Source organism: Rhinopithecus bieti, unplaced genomic scaffold (genome assembly GCF_001698545.2).
Source record: "Rhinopithecus bieti isolate Rb0 unplaced genomic scaffold, ASM169854v2 scaffold_18353, whole genome shotgun sequence".
Taxonomy (NCBI): domain Eukaryota; kingdom Metazoa; phylum Chordata; class Mammalia; order Primates; family Cercopithecidae; genus Rhinopithecus; species Rhinopithecus bieti.
In genome coordinates this window covers 880,226-894,884 of record NW_016809465.1, presented here as the reverse complement: position 1 = coordinate 894,884, position 14,659 = coordinate 880,226, and the positions used below count along the sequence as shown (strand labels likewise).

At 38.7% G+C, this 14,659-nt stretch overlaps 1 protein-coding gene across 1 annotated transcript; it reads left to right on the top strand.

The window, feature by feature from the left end:
* The first annotated feature begins 9,094 nt into the window (after positions 1-9,094).
* Positions 9,095-14,271, top strand: GHSR (growth hormone secretagogue receptor). The gene is made up of 2 exons (XM_017889475.1): positions 9,095-9,933; positions 12,089-14,271. Exons 1-2 carry the CDS (start codon positions 9,138-9,140, stop codon positions 12,391-12,393), a joined length of 1,101 nt encoding a protein of 366 aa, XP_017744964.1. The 5' UTR covers positions 9,095-9,137; the 3' UTR covers positions 12,394-14,271.
* The last annotated feature ends 388 nt before the right edge of the window (positions 14,272-14,659 follow it).

Sequence of the window (14,659 nt, the reverse complement as noted above, 5' to 3'; positions counted from 1 at the left end):
AAGAATAGAGCCTGGCACATAATAGGTGCTCAATAAATATGTGTAGAATAAATTAACGAATCTTAAAATATTTCAGAGGAAAAAGTAACTGCAATTTATACAAGTGATCAGGAATTAATTAGAATTAGAATTAATCAGAATGAGAATAGTGTTGTATTTGGGAAATTCCAGGGAGCAATTCCTTCGAAATTCTTAGGGAAAGTGCTATCTAAAGTAAAATTCCATAACTGGTATAGACTGAATGTTTGTGTCCACCCCTTCGACTTCATGTATTGAAATCCTAATGTTAAATGTAAGGGTATTAGGTGGTGTGGTGGTGGGGCCTTTGGTGGGTGAGTAGGTCGTGACAGTGGAGCCTTCATGAATGGGATAGCAACCATATAAAAGAGGTCCCAGAAAGCTTCCTCACTCCTTCTGCCCTGTGAGGATGCAGTGAGAAGATGGCTTTCTAGGAAATCAGAAAGGATGTCATCCCCGGACACCAAATCTGCCTCGATTTTTGATTTCCCAGCCTCTAGAATTGTGAGAAATAAATTTCTGTTGCTTATAAGTCACCTGGCCTATGATATTCTGTTACTGTGGTACAGACTAAGAAGATAACTAAACTCCCAATAAACTGTTATAGTACAATAAAAATAGTTATAATTCAAAAGTTCCTCAAAAATGTATCTTCCATGTATCTTTTTTCAGCAAGTTATTGGAGAATGTGCACCTTCTTAACAGAAAGCAAACTGAAAAAGAGAAAGACCCAGTACCTGGCCAGGCAAAGGAGGTACCCAAAAGGATGATGAACAATCAGGACAATAACCTGTGTAACAGGCCCAGAGAGCACTAGTTCAGATTGAAGTAGCAGAGTGTAGATATCCAAAAGCATTGTCCCAAAGAAACAGATTGAAATGCATAAAATAACCTGCTGTGTTAAAAAATGTTGAGAGGAAGATTAGTAGTAGTTATATAGAAACTAGGCAAATCATCCAATGAGGTAGTTATAACACCAAGGGAAAAAAAAGGTATTTCAAGAAAGGAGACTATTATCACAATGTGCTATGTGGTTCGGATTTAGTAATATCTACATCAGCATAAAATGCGAATGTAGAGGATAAATCTAATCCCAAAATTATAGTATGATTGCATTTGGAAGATGAAAGAGGGGAGACAGAGAGAGAGAGAGAGAGAGAGAGAGTGTGTGTGTGTGTGTATGTATATGTGTGTGCGTGTACCCACATATGGGTGATTCATGAGTTGAGAGCATAAAACAACTAAATAATCTTTCATAACAGTATACCAATACATAATAATGCATAATGCATAAATCAGTACCATCATGGTTTAATAAGCCTTGTGTAAGAATTTGAAATTATAAACCTATATGTAACCTTGATAACTATTAATAGATAAATTCTGCTATTAACTAGGCTTTAGAGGACTAGGTAAAAGTAGTAATGCTTAATATCAAATGTAAAACTTGTAGTCTGAGTATCAGTAAAAATATGGAAAGTCCCACTGAAATATCTATGGGGAAAATTCAAAGAGATGGGTATAAGAGACTTTCTAACATGTTTGAGTTTTTAAGAAATATATTACTTCTATAAGCAGAAAATCACAAAGATTTTAAAATGAATTTCTAAACTGTAAAATTATTTTAATTTTCATAGTGATTACTTGTGATAATATGTCTCATTTGCTAATTAGAAAATGACTTTTACCAGATGTGGTGGCTCACACCTGTAATCTCACCACTTTGGGAGACCAAGGCAGAGGGATTGCTTGAGCTCAGGAGTTTCAGACCAGTCTGGGCAAGATGGCAAGACTCCATCTTTACAAAAAATAAAAAAATTTAGCCAAGCCTGGTGGTGTCCACCTGTACTCCCAGTTACTTAAGAAGCTGAGGTGGGAGGATCCCTTGAGCCCAGGAATTCGAGAATGCAGTGAGCTGTAATCATGGCACTGCACTCCAGTCTGGGCTAGAGAGCAGGATCCTATCTCTTAAAAAATAATGCTGTTGATGATTTTTAAGGTACTTAAATGCTAAGATTATTTTATATATATATATTTCTACTCCTTTGTTGATATACCTGATATAAAATATAAGTTCTTACAGCTTGCTGGTCTGGAAAGAGCAATGTGTACTTCTTGCTTTGAAATATGTACATGACATTATTTAAATGAGGCTATATGATGTGGTAGAAAGAGTATAACTGATGAAGCCAAATATATTAGTACATTGTGTTCAAAGCTTGAATAGAACATTAAAATAAATGGTGTGTTTTATGAAAAGTATAATGTAGTGTTTAAATTTCCTTATGAGCCTTCTTATATGTCCTATATTTATATAAAAATGAAATATAAATTTAATCAACACAGGAAATGTTTGCTTTAGGTGCTCTACTACCTACAAGCCACTGTACTAGGTCATGTAAAGAAAAATATGTCTTTTCTTTCAAATTACTTACAGTCACGTTGGGAAACGTGGCAGTAACTATAAATTGTTTATCCAAATCTAGAACCCTGGGAGTGATAACATGTCCTGCTATAAATGCGTATTTTCCAGCCTTTCTTGAAAATGGACTTGGCCAATGCAATGTAAGTGAGAGTTTTGAGTTAGAATTTTAAGAAAGCTGTTTATCCCTGCCTCTTCTGTTTCTTCTTGCCTGGAATTCATTTGGATGACGGGAGCTCCAGCACCAATCTTGAGCCAAGAAGTAACCTTGATATTGGAAGCCACTCACAAAGAATGATGGAGCAGAGAGGCAAAAGGAGCATGAGTTCCTGATATGAGCCCTGGGCATTCTATATTCTGATTTCCTTTAGAAGAAAAATGAATACATAAGATTTTATCTTTCTTCAGTCTCTTTTTTTAGGTTTCTTGATGTATGCATCCAATTTTCATCATGATTAATACATGAAATATGATATCAATAAGTAAAATTTTATAATTAAAGAATACATGGCACATGGCAGTATACAATTCATTGAGTGGTACAAATCCAGCATGCAGAGGCAGTATATACTGCCTGAGTGTTGAGACTGGGCTCTGAAAATACATATAGAAATTTAATACAAGACAAAAGAGTCAACTTAAATTATTAAGGAAAAGGCAAACTTTTAAATAAATAATGTTGAAACAACTGAGTAACCATCTGGAAAAGGATAAAATTGGATCCATATATCATTTCATGTTCCAAGATAAATTGTAAATGGATTCAGAAATAAGTGTTAAAAAATAAAGCCACAAAATAATAGAACAAAACACAATTCCTTTATAACTTAGCCATGAGTAAAGCCTTTATAAATATGACTCAAAATCCAGAAACAATAACAATAAAGACTGACAAATTTGATGACACAGAAATTTAAAACTTGTGTGTGTCAAATAAAGAAAAACACCCCATAAGTAAAACTGAAAAGACAAATGAACAGCTGGGGAAAATATTTTCTATTTATGTCCTTCCAAAGGAATATCTCTCCAACACAAAAGAGCTCCTAGAAATCAATTTTAAAAGCTTAACAACAACCCAATAGAAAAATGGGGAAAAGTCATAGTCCAGCAGTTCACGTGAAAAGAAAAGCAAATGGCCCTTACACATATGAAAATATGTTCATCTCATTCAGAATAAAAGAATGCAAAGGAAAAACACAATGAGAAACCATTTCTCACCAAAAATTAAGTTGGCAAAATTAAGAAGTTGACAACACTGTGGTAGAGGTTGGGAGAAATCAGGGACTCTCATCCATTGCTGGTGGAGATACAAGGTGATACAATCCCATGGAGAGGAATGTGGCAATATATAACAAAATTACTTTGACCCTTTGATTCAACAATCCCACTTCTAAAAATACAATGTAATGTTGTATCTGTTACCTTATACCAAATTTCTCTATATGTTTTCACAGCTCAGACTTGACACTCAGGCACTATACACTGTCTATCCATGCTGTATTGTGCCATTCAATGATTTGTATACCGCCATGTATCATTTCTTCTTTTATTATTTTATATTATTTTGTAATATAGCTGCATGCATATAGAATGATATATACATTATCATTTATAGCAAGAAAAGATTATTAAAAACACAAATATTCCTCAATAAACATTAGTTATATGAAACCAAGGTACATCTTCGTAATGGAAACTATGTAACTTTCCCTAGGTGGATTAAAAAAAAAAACATTAAAAAATTGCTATGAGAGAATCTCAGGATATAATGTTACATTGAAAAGGCAACACAGAAGATAATCTAGCGTGAATGTATAGTATACTACCTTGTAGCAGGACACACACACACACTTACAAAAAGAAACACACACAAGACATAAATTAGAAGCTAAAATTTTAAATGTTATCTATTGAAAATAACACTTTCCTGAGTATACTTTGATTTAAAGTTTTAAATTTAGAACCATACTTTGTTTTAACATTTTAATTGTCAGATCATGTAAATGTTTTATATATTAAAAACTAAAACTTACAAATAAATAGAAAATTTAAAACATTGAAAGTAATTGAAACAAAAGAACCATGTATCAAATTGGTAAATGACCACACATAGAAAAACATTGTTTCAAGTAATTTTAAAACACAGCAGTTGTACAAACTTAGTGGGATATACTGTAAGGACAAAAGGGAACTGCAAAAAAAAATCTCAAACTTCATTTGTCAATTTTATTATTAGTGGTAATGCTGATGTTATAAGTCTGAAATCATTTTATGTATAAGATAATTATGTTTACGTTGTTAGAAACCAAGATGTTCAGTATAAATATAAACTCGAAGAAGTTAATAATTGGAAATTGAATCAGAAATATCTATACAAATGTGTGAGTTTTGAACTTTTATTTAAAAATAATTTTAAACTTATAGAAAATGTGCAATTATAGTGCAAAAAAATTTTTACCATTTCCTAAGATTTACCTGTTATTAACATTTTGCCCCGTTTGCTCTATCATTTGCTCTATTTATCTACACATACACTCACACGTCATATTTCTCTGAAACAATTGAGAGTAAGCTGCATAAATCACAGTTGAGTGTGCATCTCTAAGAATAAGAATATACTCTTCCATATGACTGTCAACTTCAATAAACTGAACATTGATCAGAAATTAAAATCAGAAATTACATTTAGTTGTTATGTCTCTTTGGTGTCATTTATTCTGGAACATTTTCTCAGTCTTCCTTTGTCTTACATAACATTGAAATTTTTGGAATAATTTTTTAAATAAATGATTTCTCATTTTGAGTTTTTCTGATATTTCCTTGTGATTATATTGAGGTTCTTCATTTCTAGCTGGAATACATATAAGTGACATTGTGTTCTTCCCAAGGTATCACAGTGGTGATGCTAGTTTGGTTCATTGCTCAGGGTCTGTCTAATTTATCTACATTATTGTAATTACAATCTCATGATTTATACATATCTAGATATTGTGAGATGATAATGATTGTACACACACATATCTATATATGCATATATATACATATATAGTGTATAGCCTATATATACACTATATATAGAATATATAGCAATATATATTATAGCAATAAAAGATTATAAAAACACACAAATATTTATCAATAAACATTGGTTAAATGAAACTAAGGTATATCTTCATAATGGAAACTATGTAACTTTATATGTATAGAATATACATATAATGTGTGTATATATATCCTACCTCTGTCTACAGAATCTAGTGCATAATGCTCCAGGCACAAAAACCAATCCCACTGCCCAAATGGTGGTCTCTAAATGCTGTTTCCCATTATAGATACCAGGGATTCTTGAAATAATGGTTGCTCCTAGGTCTAGTGTGGAGAATTTACGTGAGCTGGAGGCATCTCATCGTGCCACAAAACACAGCACGGAAGCTCTAAAAATCTAAATGAGTCATATCAAAAGGACCCTGAAGCCAACTTGAAGTGGATCTCATTGGCCAAAGATGGGACAATTTGAGTGTCTAAAAGAAAAAAATCGCCGTAACTGATCCATATGCACTGACTATATAAAAATCCACAAGTCAATAATAATACTCTTTACACCATTCATAGAACAAGACTTGTTGAGTGTCACTCCAAAATGCTTTTGTGTCCGTTGTCTGAACGGTTGAGCAAGTTTTCCTTTTTCTGACGTAACTGAACATTTTCAAGATCCAGGTCAGATGTTGCTTCCACTGAGAAGCCTTCCCTAAAGCCTCCATGTGGTTCATTCATTCTCTGTATTCCAACAGGGCTCATTGTACATGCCTCTTGAAATGCACTTATCAATACTGTATTAGCATTACTTATTTAACTGTATTTTTCTCTCTAGACTATAAGTTTATAAATATAGGATCTGTCTGGGTTTTATTTTGTTGTTCCTAGTACCTACCACATACTAGAGATAGTTTTATATACAGTATTACATAATATTTTACATGTTGTGAATAAATCAATTTCAATAGCACCCTCTGTTTCCTCTTGGTCATGCAATATAGATTTGTCTATATTTTAGAAACTGGTTGAGTGCCATTAAATGGCTGGCTATTTTAGATAACACGAAAAAAATTTTTTATCACAATAGTTTTGGTGGGTTTTTTTTTTTTTTTCAGTTTTTTCACCTATCAACCATAGCTTTGGCACTGAGTAGACTAGAAATATATCCCACAATATTTTCCTGATTCTCGGTCTTAGACAATAACTTCCCGTAGTATTCTGATTTATCCTAGTCTATTTTCTCTCCCTTTCCTTCCACATACATCAACCTATTGGTAATATAGGGCAGGGAGTAATAAAATCAAAGTTATTGATTAAATAAAAACGTGTTAGTAATTGGTAGTTTGACTTAGTTGTAATATTTAAAAAATAGTTGTCTGAAATTAACTTTTTAAAAACTCAATTTAGGGCTGGGCACAGTGGCTCACAGCTGCAATCCCAGCACTTTGGGAGACCAAGGCAGGCTGATCACGAGGTCAGGAGTTCGAGACCAGCCTAGTCAGTATGGTGAAGCCCCATCTCTACTAAAAATACAAAAAAACTGGCCAGGCGTGGTGGCACACGCCTGTAGTCCCAGCTACTCGGGAGACTGAGGCAGAAGAGTCGCTTGAACCCAGACTTAGGCGCTCAGAAGTCCAAACCGGGTGAGAGATCCAACACTGGGAGGCGGAGGTTACAGTGAGCAGAGATGGCGCCACTGCACTCCAGCCTGGGCGACAGAGGGAGAGCCCGTCTCAAAACCAAACAAAACAAAACAAAACTCAATTTGGTCCAATGTCTAACACACCAGACACAACCAAGCCACTATGTTAAATTTCTTGTATCAAACTTCTCTCATGTAGTATCTTACTGTATGGAGTCTTTCACGCACTTGTGCACCCATTCAGTCTTAGGTCTTTGTGGACTTTTAAGTATTAACAATTTAGGTAGTAGAGGTGGTGCAAACTGAAAGGCACGTACAAACGCATTCAACTGAGGGGGAAACTCTCTCATATACAGTACGTGGGATCTCATCGGGTGAGCGCCGATGTGTACGGTCAAGGCAGAGGCTAACGCCGGCCTGTGCTTCGTGGGAGTGTGCACTGCACCTTCGCGGGGTAGGACTGAAGCGTTAGAAGCGCGAGTTGGAAAAACAGCGAAGCTGTTCCTCCAGCGGCGCTTTGCCATAGGATGGATGTGGCGCTGGCCACGGTGCTGAACATGTTCCTGGTGCGGTCCCGAGGTCGGTGAGCCGGGAGGGGCCGGTCGGATTTGTGAATTCGCTGGCAACCGGCAGTCTCATGTCTTCGGTGGCGATTTCTGGCTCTGAGCAGCAGACGCACAGACCGGGTCCAGAGGGTCACTTCGCTAGTGTAAGGGTGGCCTTTGACCTATTACCACCGGCACAGCTTCTACTTCTCAACAGCAACGCGTCTTCTATTTATTGAGTGCCTCCGGTGGTCCCTGACACTTGATATTCACTCCCAGTGGTCCGCACAAATCATTGCAATTCAAAGAAAAAGAAGTAACTCTCAGGAGGTTGAAGACCTTGCCCAAGAGAATACGGCTGCTAAATGGCTGATCTCTCTCAATTATGCCTCAAAAAATGTTTCCTGCACACTCTGGACGCGTCAGCCTCACAGCCTCTTCTTCATTTGCGGGCTTCACACACCTCCAATCCTGCCTTTTTCCTTTCTCCTGTTCCCTCCCCGACCACCCTCAGCACCCCGCCACCAGGTTTGCATCAAGCAAAAGTAATATCCCCTACAGCAGACTCTCTATCACCACCAAGTGATACAAAGGACTGGGATTCAGGACAGGGTTTATTCACATATCTTGCCCCTATGAGCTCAGAAGTCTCAACCGGGTGGGAGATCCAACACTGGTCCCCGAGTCCCTAGCTCGCTGTGTGACCTTGGACAAGTAGTCACATTTCTGAACCTGGGTCCTAGAACTACGTGAGACTATTCTTTGGTGCTCACCGGTATGAACACAAACACAGGGTCCTTCTTTTCTCTCTCTGTCCCCCTTCCCAAGTCGAGTTGGGCAAGCTCGCTTTTTCTTCCCACCAGGGCCATAGCCAGCTGCTGCCTTGTGGAGGAAGAAATCAGGTCCTGGCTGCTGGTGTCCTGGTGTCCTCCCCACCGCCACCATGTCCTCACCCCCACCCCTGGGTGTGACCTGTCCTTCCGGGGCACACTAGTCCAGCGTCGCCCAGGGCTCCGGAGAGAGCTCCTCACGCTCCCGCTTCGCGGCGCCTGGTCCCTCTGGTCCCCATTCGCTGGGACGCTTTGGGAAGTGCGAGATGGAACTGGAGCGAGAACGCAAATGCAAGGCAAGGCTGATGACAGGTATGTGTGTGGGCGCCGACCGGAGGATGTGTTGGGAGAGAGAAACTTTGGGGGAGTTGGTGGGGGAAAGGGGAGGTGCCAGAGGAAGCAGTGGGTCAGTCTCTCACCCACTGACCACCAGTCTCTCTCCCTCTTCCCTGTCCCCATCTCACCTTCCCTCTCGGCTTCTGCCTCTCACCTCCCTCTCTTTCTTCTCCAAGCATCCTCCCTACGCTTCTGCACCCGCTCCTCCCTCGCACCCTCCCGCGCCTAAGCGGACCTCCTGGGGAGCCAGCTCGGTCCAGCCTCCCAGTGCAGTCACGTCCTAGAGCCTGTTCGGCTGAGCCGGCAGCATGTGGAACGCGACGGCCAGCGAAGAGCCGGGATTCAACCTCACGCTGGCCGACCTGGACTGGGATGCTTCCCCCGGCAACGACTCGCTGGGCGACGAGCTGCTGCGGCTCTTCCCCGCGCCGCTGCTGGCGGGCGTCACAGCCACCTGCGTGGCGCTCTTCGTAGTGGGCATCTCTGGCAACCTGCTCACCATGCTGGTGGTGTCGCGCTTCCGCGAGTTGCGCACCACCACCAACCTCTACCTGTCCAGCATGGCCTTCTCCGACCTGCTCATCTTCCTCTGCATGCCCCTGGACCTCGTTCGCCTCTGGCAGTACCGGCCCTGGAACTTCGGCGACCTGCTCTGCAAACTCTTCCAATTTGTCAGCGAGAGCTGCACCTACGCCACGGTGCTCACCATCACAGCGCTGAGCGTCGAGCGCTACTTCGCCATCTGCTTCCCGCTGAGGGCCAAGGTGGTGGTCACCAAGGGGCGGGTGAAGCTGGTCATCTTCGTCATCTGGGCCGTGGCCTTCTGCAGCGCCGGGCCCATCTTCGTGCTAGTCGGGGTGGAGCACGAGAATGGCACCGACCCTTGGGACACCAACGAATGCCGCCCCACCGAGTTCGCGGTGCGCTCTGGACTGCTCACGGTCATGGTGTGGGTGTCCAGCATCTTCTTCTTCCTTCCTGTCTTCTGCCTCACGGTCCTCTACAGTCTCATCGGCAGGAAGCTGTGGCGGAGGAGGCGCGGCGATGCTGTCGTGGGCGCCTCACTCAGGGACCAGAACCACAAGCAAACCATGAAAATGCTGGGTGGGTCTCAGCGCGCGTTCAGTCTTTCTCTCGTGGATCCTCTCCTCTCCCTGTGCCTGCTCCCTTCTCTCTGAGTCTCCATCTCTATTTCCCCCTGAGTCTCTACCTCTTTCTTCGGTTTCTCTGGGCCTCTTTCTCTCTGCATGTCTCTCAATTATTCTCTCCTCTTGCTTTCCTGAGTGATGTTTTTGGTCTCTCAACCTCTCTCTCTGTCTCTGTCTCTCTCTCCTCCCCCTTTGCTTTGTCAGTGTCTTTCTTACCGTCTCTATCTCTTTGTGTCTCTTTCTTCCTGTCTCTCTTTTCTCTCTTTCACAGAAAAATGTCCCACATTTGTATTTCCCCAAAATAAATTTTATATCAGCCAGAAACTCCACTTTAAAATCGAGCTATCTTATAAAAGTCTGTTGTGGTCTTTAAGCGTTAAAAGTGAGGACTGACTTCCTGCCTCAAATAGAATTTGTGAATATCTAAGTTACATTAAGAAAAGCAGGGCTCGGATCTAGAAAGTGTTCAGTGGTAAATTCAACCAAAGACATGATCAGTTTGGATAACCCTCTTAGAGATGATTCATTTTTCTTTCAATATTGTGATTTGTTTTCTGCCCTGCATTTTTTCAGATAATTGCATCAATTCTGTTTACCCTGCTGCTGTTTATACAGCTTTATAAGGAAGTCAGCAACAAATCATTGAAGTTTCATTTGTTTTTATGATAACCTGCCTCTTCAGGTAATCATAGGATAAGGTATCACTAGGATAAGGTAAGGATAAACTAGAATAAACAAAGCTCAACAGGAGGAAAGGAGACTTTGTGGAAACCAACAGAATTCACTGCCTCTCCAAATGACCCTTCAGGAACATCTGGGTACAATGTCATAACTGGATTTGCTGAATGTTTATTGCACAAATTCAGCTTCTTTAGGTATATGTGTTTGGTACAAGGGAAGTAATAATAAATGTGTTTACATCCCAGCAAAATATTAACTCTACTTGCATTTTCAAAACCAAGGTCTGTATATTTTCTTATTTAGATATTATAGTCAAAACTTCATACTTACTGGCATATTTTAAGGCTTCTTAGAAGTCATTCCAGGATGATTTCATATTTCCAATTTTACAATTCCTGGATCTTACATATTACAGTGATAGAGTTTATTAAAGGAATGTCAAAGATCTTATTTTCTGGACCAGTGATTCTCGTGATATGACTCATAGGTTATAAGCCTGCTAGTGTCCTCCAAGGGAGCCTAAGCTCTCACCTATGAGATTCACATTGTTATTGTGGCAGTTAGGTTGCTACTATACAACTTAGTTTTAAGGGTAAGTTTAATAATTTCCTCCAGTTTTATTTTCAAGCCATTAATTTCTTCATTGGTGTCTCAACACCAATGTTAACTTTCTTCTTCCTTGACAATTTGAAAGAGATCACTGAAGTGTTACAAGGACTAAAAGTTATTTATTATTTTCCCTGATTTCTGAATTTAAAACAATCTAAACATTTAGACATCTTTAAAAATTATCTTACATAGGCAAAATGAAGACTTGGATGGATGATCATTTATATGAGTTGGTTTACTTATGTCTTACTTATATCTATTGTAGGTGGCATAGAATCATTCCGCTCAGTGATTCTTAATCCTGGCTGTATATTCAATCCTCTGTGAAACTTAAAAAAAAAAAAAGAAAGAAAAGACAAAGCATATGCCCTGATCTCCCTCTTAGAGATTTAAATTGACTGAATCTATACTACATTCAAGGAATCTGCATTGTTTTAAAAAGTGCCCCAGGAGACTCGGATACACAGCTATGGTTGAGTACAACCACTTTACCTCATGTGTGTGTTGTGTCTAACACATAAAAACTGCTGGACTATTGTGAAGAAATGGTCTAGTCAGTTGAGTCAATATGTCAACTCACTACAAAATCACTCGGATAGTTGTTAAATAGGAATGACTGGGAAGCTCAGTACAAATTGTTGAACTGTTGGTCCAGACAGACTGAACCTTTGTTAAAATGTTGGAACGAGGAAGAGCAGAACACAATGTTTCTCTGAAGTCAGTGGTCATAGACCATGAAACAAAAACAAAGTCTTAAAAATAGAATGTGATTTGCTATGACATTTCTTGAGCTGACTATCTCTCTCCCATTGTCCTTTTAGCTGTAGTGGTGTTTGCCTTCATCCTCTGCTGGCTGCCCTTCCATGTAGGGCGATATTTATTTTCCAAATCCTTTGAGCCTGGCTCCTTGGAGATTGCTCAGATCAGCCAGTACTGCAACCTCGTGTCCTTTGTCCTCTTCTACCTCAGCGCTGCCATCAACCCCATTCTGTACAACATCATGTCCAAGAAGTACCGGGTGGCAGTGTTCAGACTTCTGGGATTCGAACCCTTCTCCCAGAGAAAGCTCTCCACTCTGAAGGACGAAAGTTCTCGGGCCTGGACAGAATCTAGTATTAATACATGACCTAGCACATTGCTGAGTACCGTCACCGCTTATTATGCTAAACCAGAAGACATAGCACAGCAGAACTTGGGAGGAAGCTGAAGGTTAATTTTGGAATTAGGAACACATAGATCTGGAAACATTTTGGAGGGAAAAAAGACATCATTTGTAGGGTGCGAGCAGTTTGATTTGATTGCACACTTATCAGTGCTCTCATACACGATTTCTGCATATTCACTGCCTATGATTTTGCATTCTGCTGTGGGTGCTGGTGAGGGCTTTGCAATTCAGAGAAAGGAGGTAGAGCAGAGTGAGCAATTAGGGCAATTCTTGGTGGGTAGATAAAATTTGCTTTGCTTTTCATAATGATCAAAATTATTTGGTTAAAAGAATGACATTACATAATACAAATTTTAAAATGTAACTTTTAAAACTAGCAATTTTCATAAAGCTCTAGAGCAGTGCTGTCCAAGAGAAATATAACATGAGGCACAGAAGCAATCAATACAAAATTATTAAAAGAAATTTACATGCTTTTTTCACACTAAGTCTTTGAAATCTGACATGCTTTTTACACTTACAGAATCCCTCAATTTGGACACTAAGTTTTCATCGGTAATATTTGATGTATTTAGATTTCATAAAATTTACAGATAAAAAGTAGATTCAATAACCTAAGTTGTCTAAACACACTTAAAAGCTTTCCCATAACTGAAACAACTGTAACCCTTTAAACTTAAAAGTAGTTATAGTTAAAAATTCAGTTCTTCAGTTGCACTAGTCACATTTCAAGTTTCCAGTAGCTTGAGGTTACCACTTGGAACAGCACAGCTCTAGAGTATATACAAAACTCACCTTATATAAAATGTTTAAAAATAAATACTCTTTCCCTAAAATGTTTATAGTGATGTTCACATAGCAGAATTTTAGAGTGATGAATACTAAAAATCACACTAAATGTCCTGTTCTGTATGCTCAGAAGAGAATGGATATGAAATGTGTAACATGTATTTTTAAATTAAGTTGAGTTGCATGTGTTAATATTCAGGAAATGAAACTTTACAAAACAATTATGGGTAATCACAAACTGCCTTATATGGCTTAACAACAATTTTTAAGTCAATCATAAGGCTTCAACTTGTGAATAAGGCAATAATTTGTAAGGTACTCTGGCAAGCTTACAAGAAAGTTAATGAATATAGAAATTTTTCAAGTGATGAAGGCAGGCTTATGTGAAATACCAAGAATCCCCTAAATGCTACTGCTTATTGATATTAAAAACTTTCAAAAATCTTATAACCATTTATTTTAAAATGCCTATGCTGTGTCCTGTCTCCAAATTAGTTTTGCTGCTTATATCCCATTGCTTACCTGATAGATATGATTACCTGGACTTCCAGATCCTCTCTTAATTGTAATTATGAATGAACAGACATCTTCAACTAAATATTGTACATTTTGTTATAAGTATATAATTTTCATTTATATTGACATTGCTTCCTATACAGTCAACTCTTTACATTCTAAAGATTTGGGTTAATATCTTTAGTATGCAAAGAGTAATAGCTTTTTCATAATCCTGTGCAATACTTAGTCATATAAGCAGTTCCTTCATGAAGTTATTGGTTCACAACTATGGAATGGATGGAACCATTTAGGGAAATTCCTGCCATGATTGTTTTTTCCTTCAACAAAAAGAAGAAAGATAATCATGATGAAATAATTGATTGATTATTTAGTATGGAAACATCCAAACACAATCATAATTAGAATTATTTCTCTAGAAAAATGTTTCCAAGATTCATTCTGACACTAAAACTACACCACCAATGTGATCTAACTACAGAATGCTAGCAAGCTGATTATGTAGTTAATTCCTAAGAGTGCATCAATATTAAAAAAACAAAAACAAAAAACACTGACTCATTTAAGTTCATGGGATACTAATTAGGGCATTGAGCATTATTGTCCTGGAGAGGGCCCAGTAAATCCAAAAAAGGTAGTTCAACTTCCTGAAGCCTTAGATTTTTTTGTCTATAAATATATCCTGCTTGAGAGGAAACAAACAAGAAAACCTTGACCTCCATGACATAGTTGATTGCTTTGGAGGAAAACAATCCCAACTCTTAATTCATTGCTTAGCCTCCTCTCTTGTGGGTTTATGTCTAGTCTTGGCCTAATTCACCTTCAGGGAGTAGTTAATGTAGTAGGGACCACCATTGTCCTTCAGTGGCATTAATCTGGAAACTCAGAGAACATGTTTAGGGGAAGAGATCTTTAATTTGTC

Excerpts from the sequence above, each read along its gene's own strand:
- GHSR (XM_017889475.1), top strand. The coding sequence starts at position 9,138 with ATGTGGAACGCGACGGCCAGCGAAGAGCCGGGATTCAACCTCACGCTG. Across the intron at positions 9,934-12,088 it reads GCAAACCATGAAAATGCTGG|CTGTAGTGGTGTTTGCCTTC; the intron begins GTGGGTCTCAGC and ends TTGTCCTTTTAG.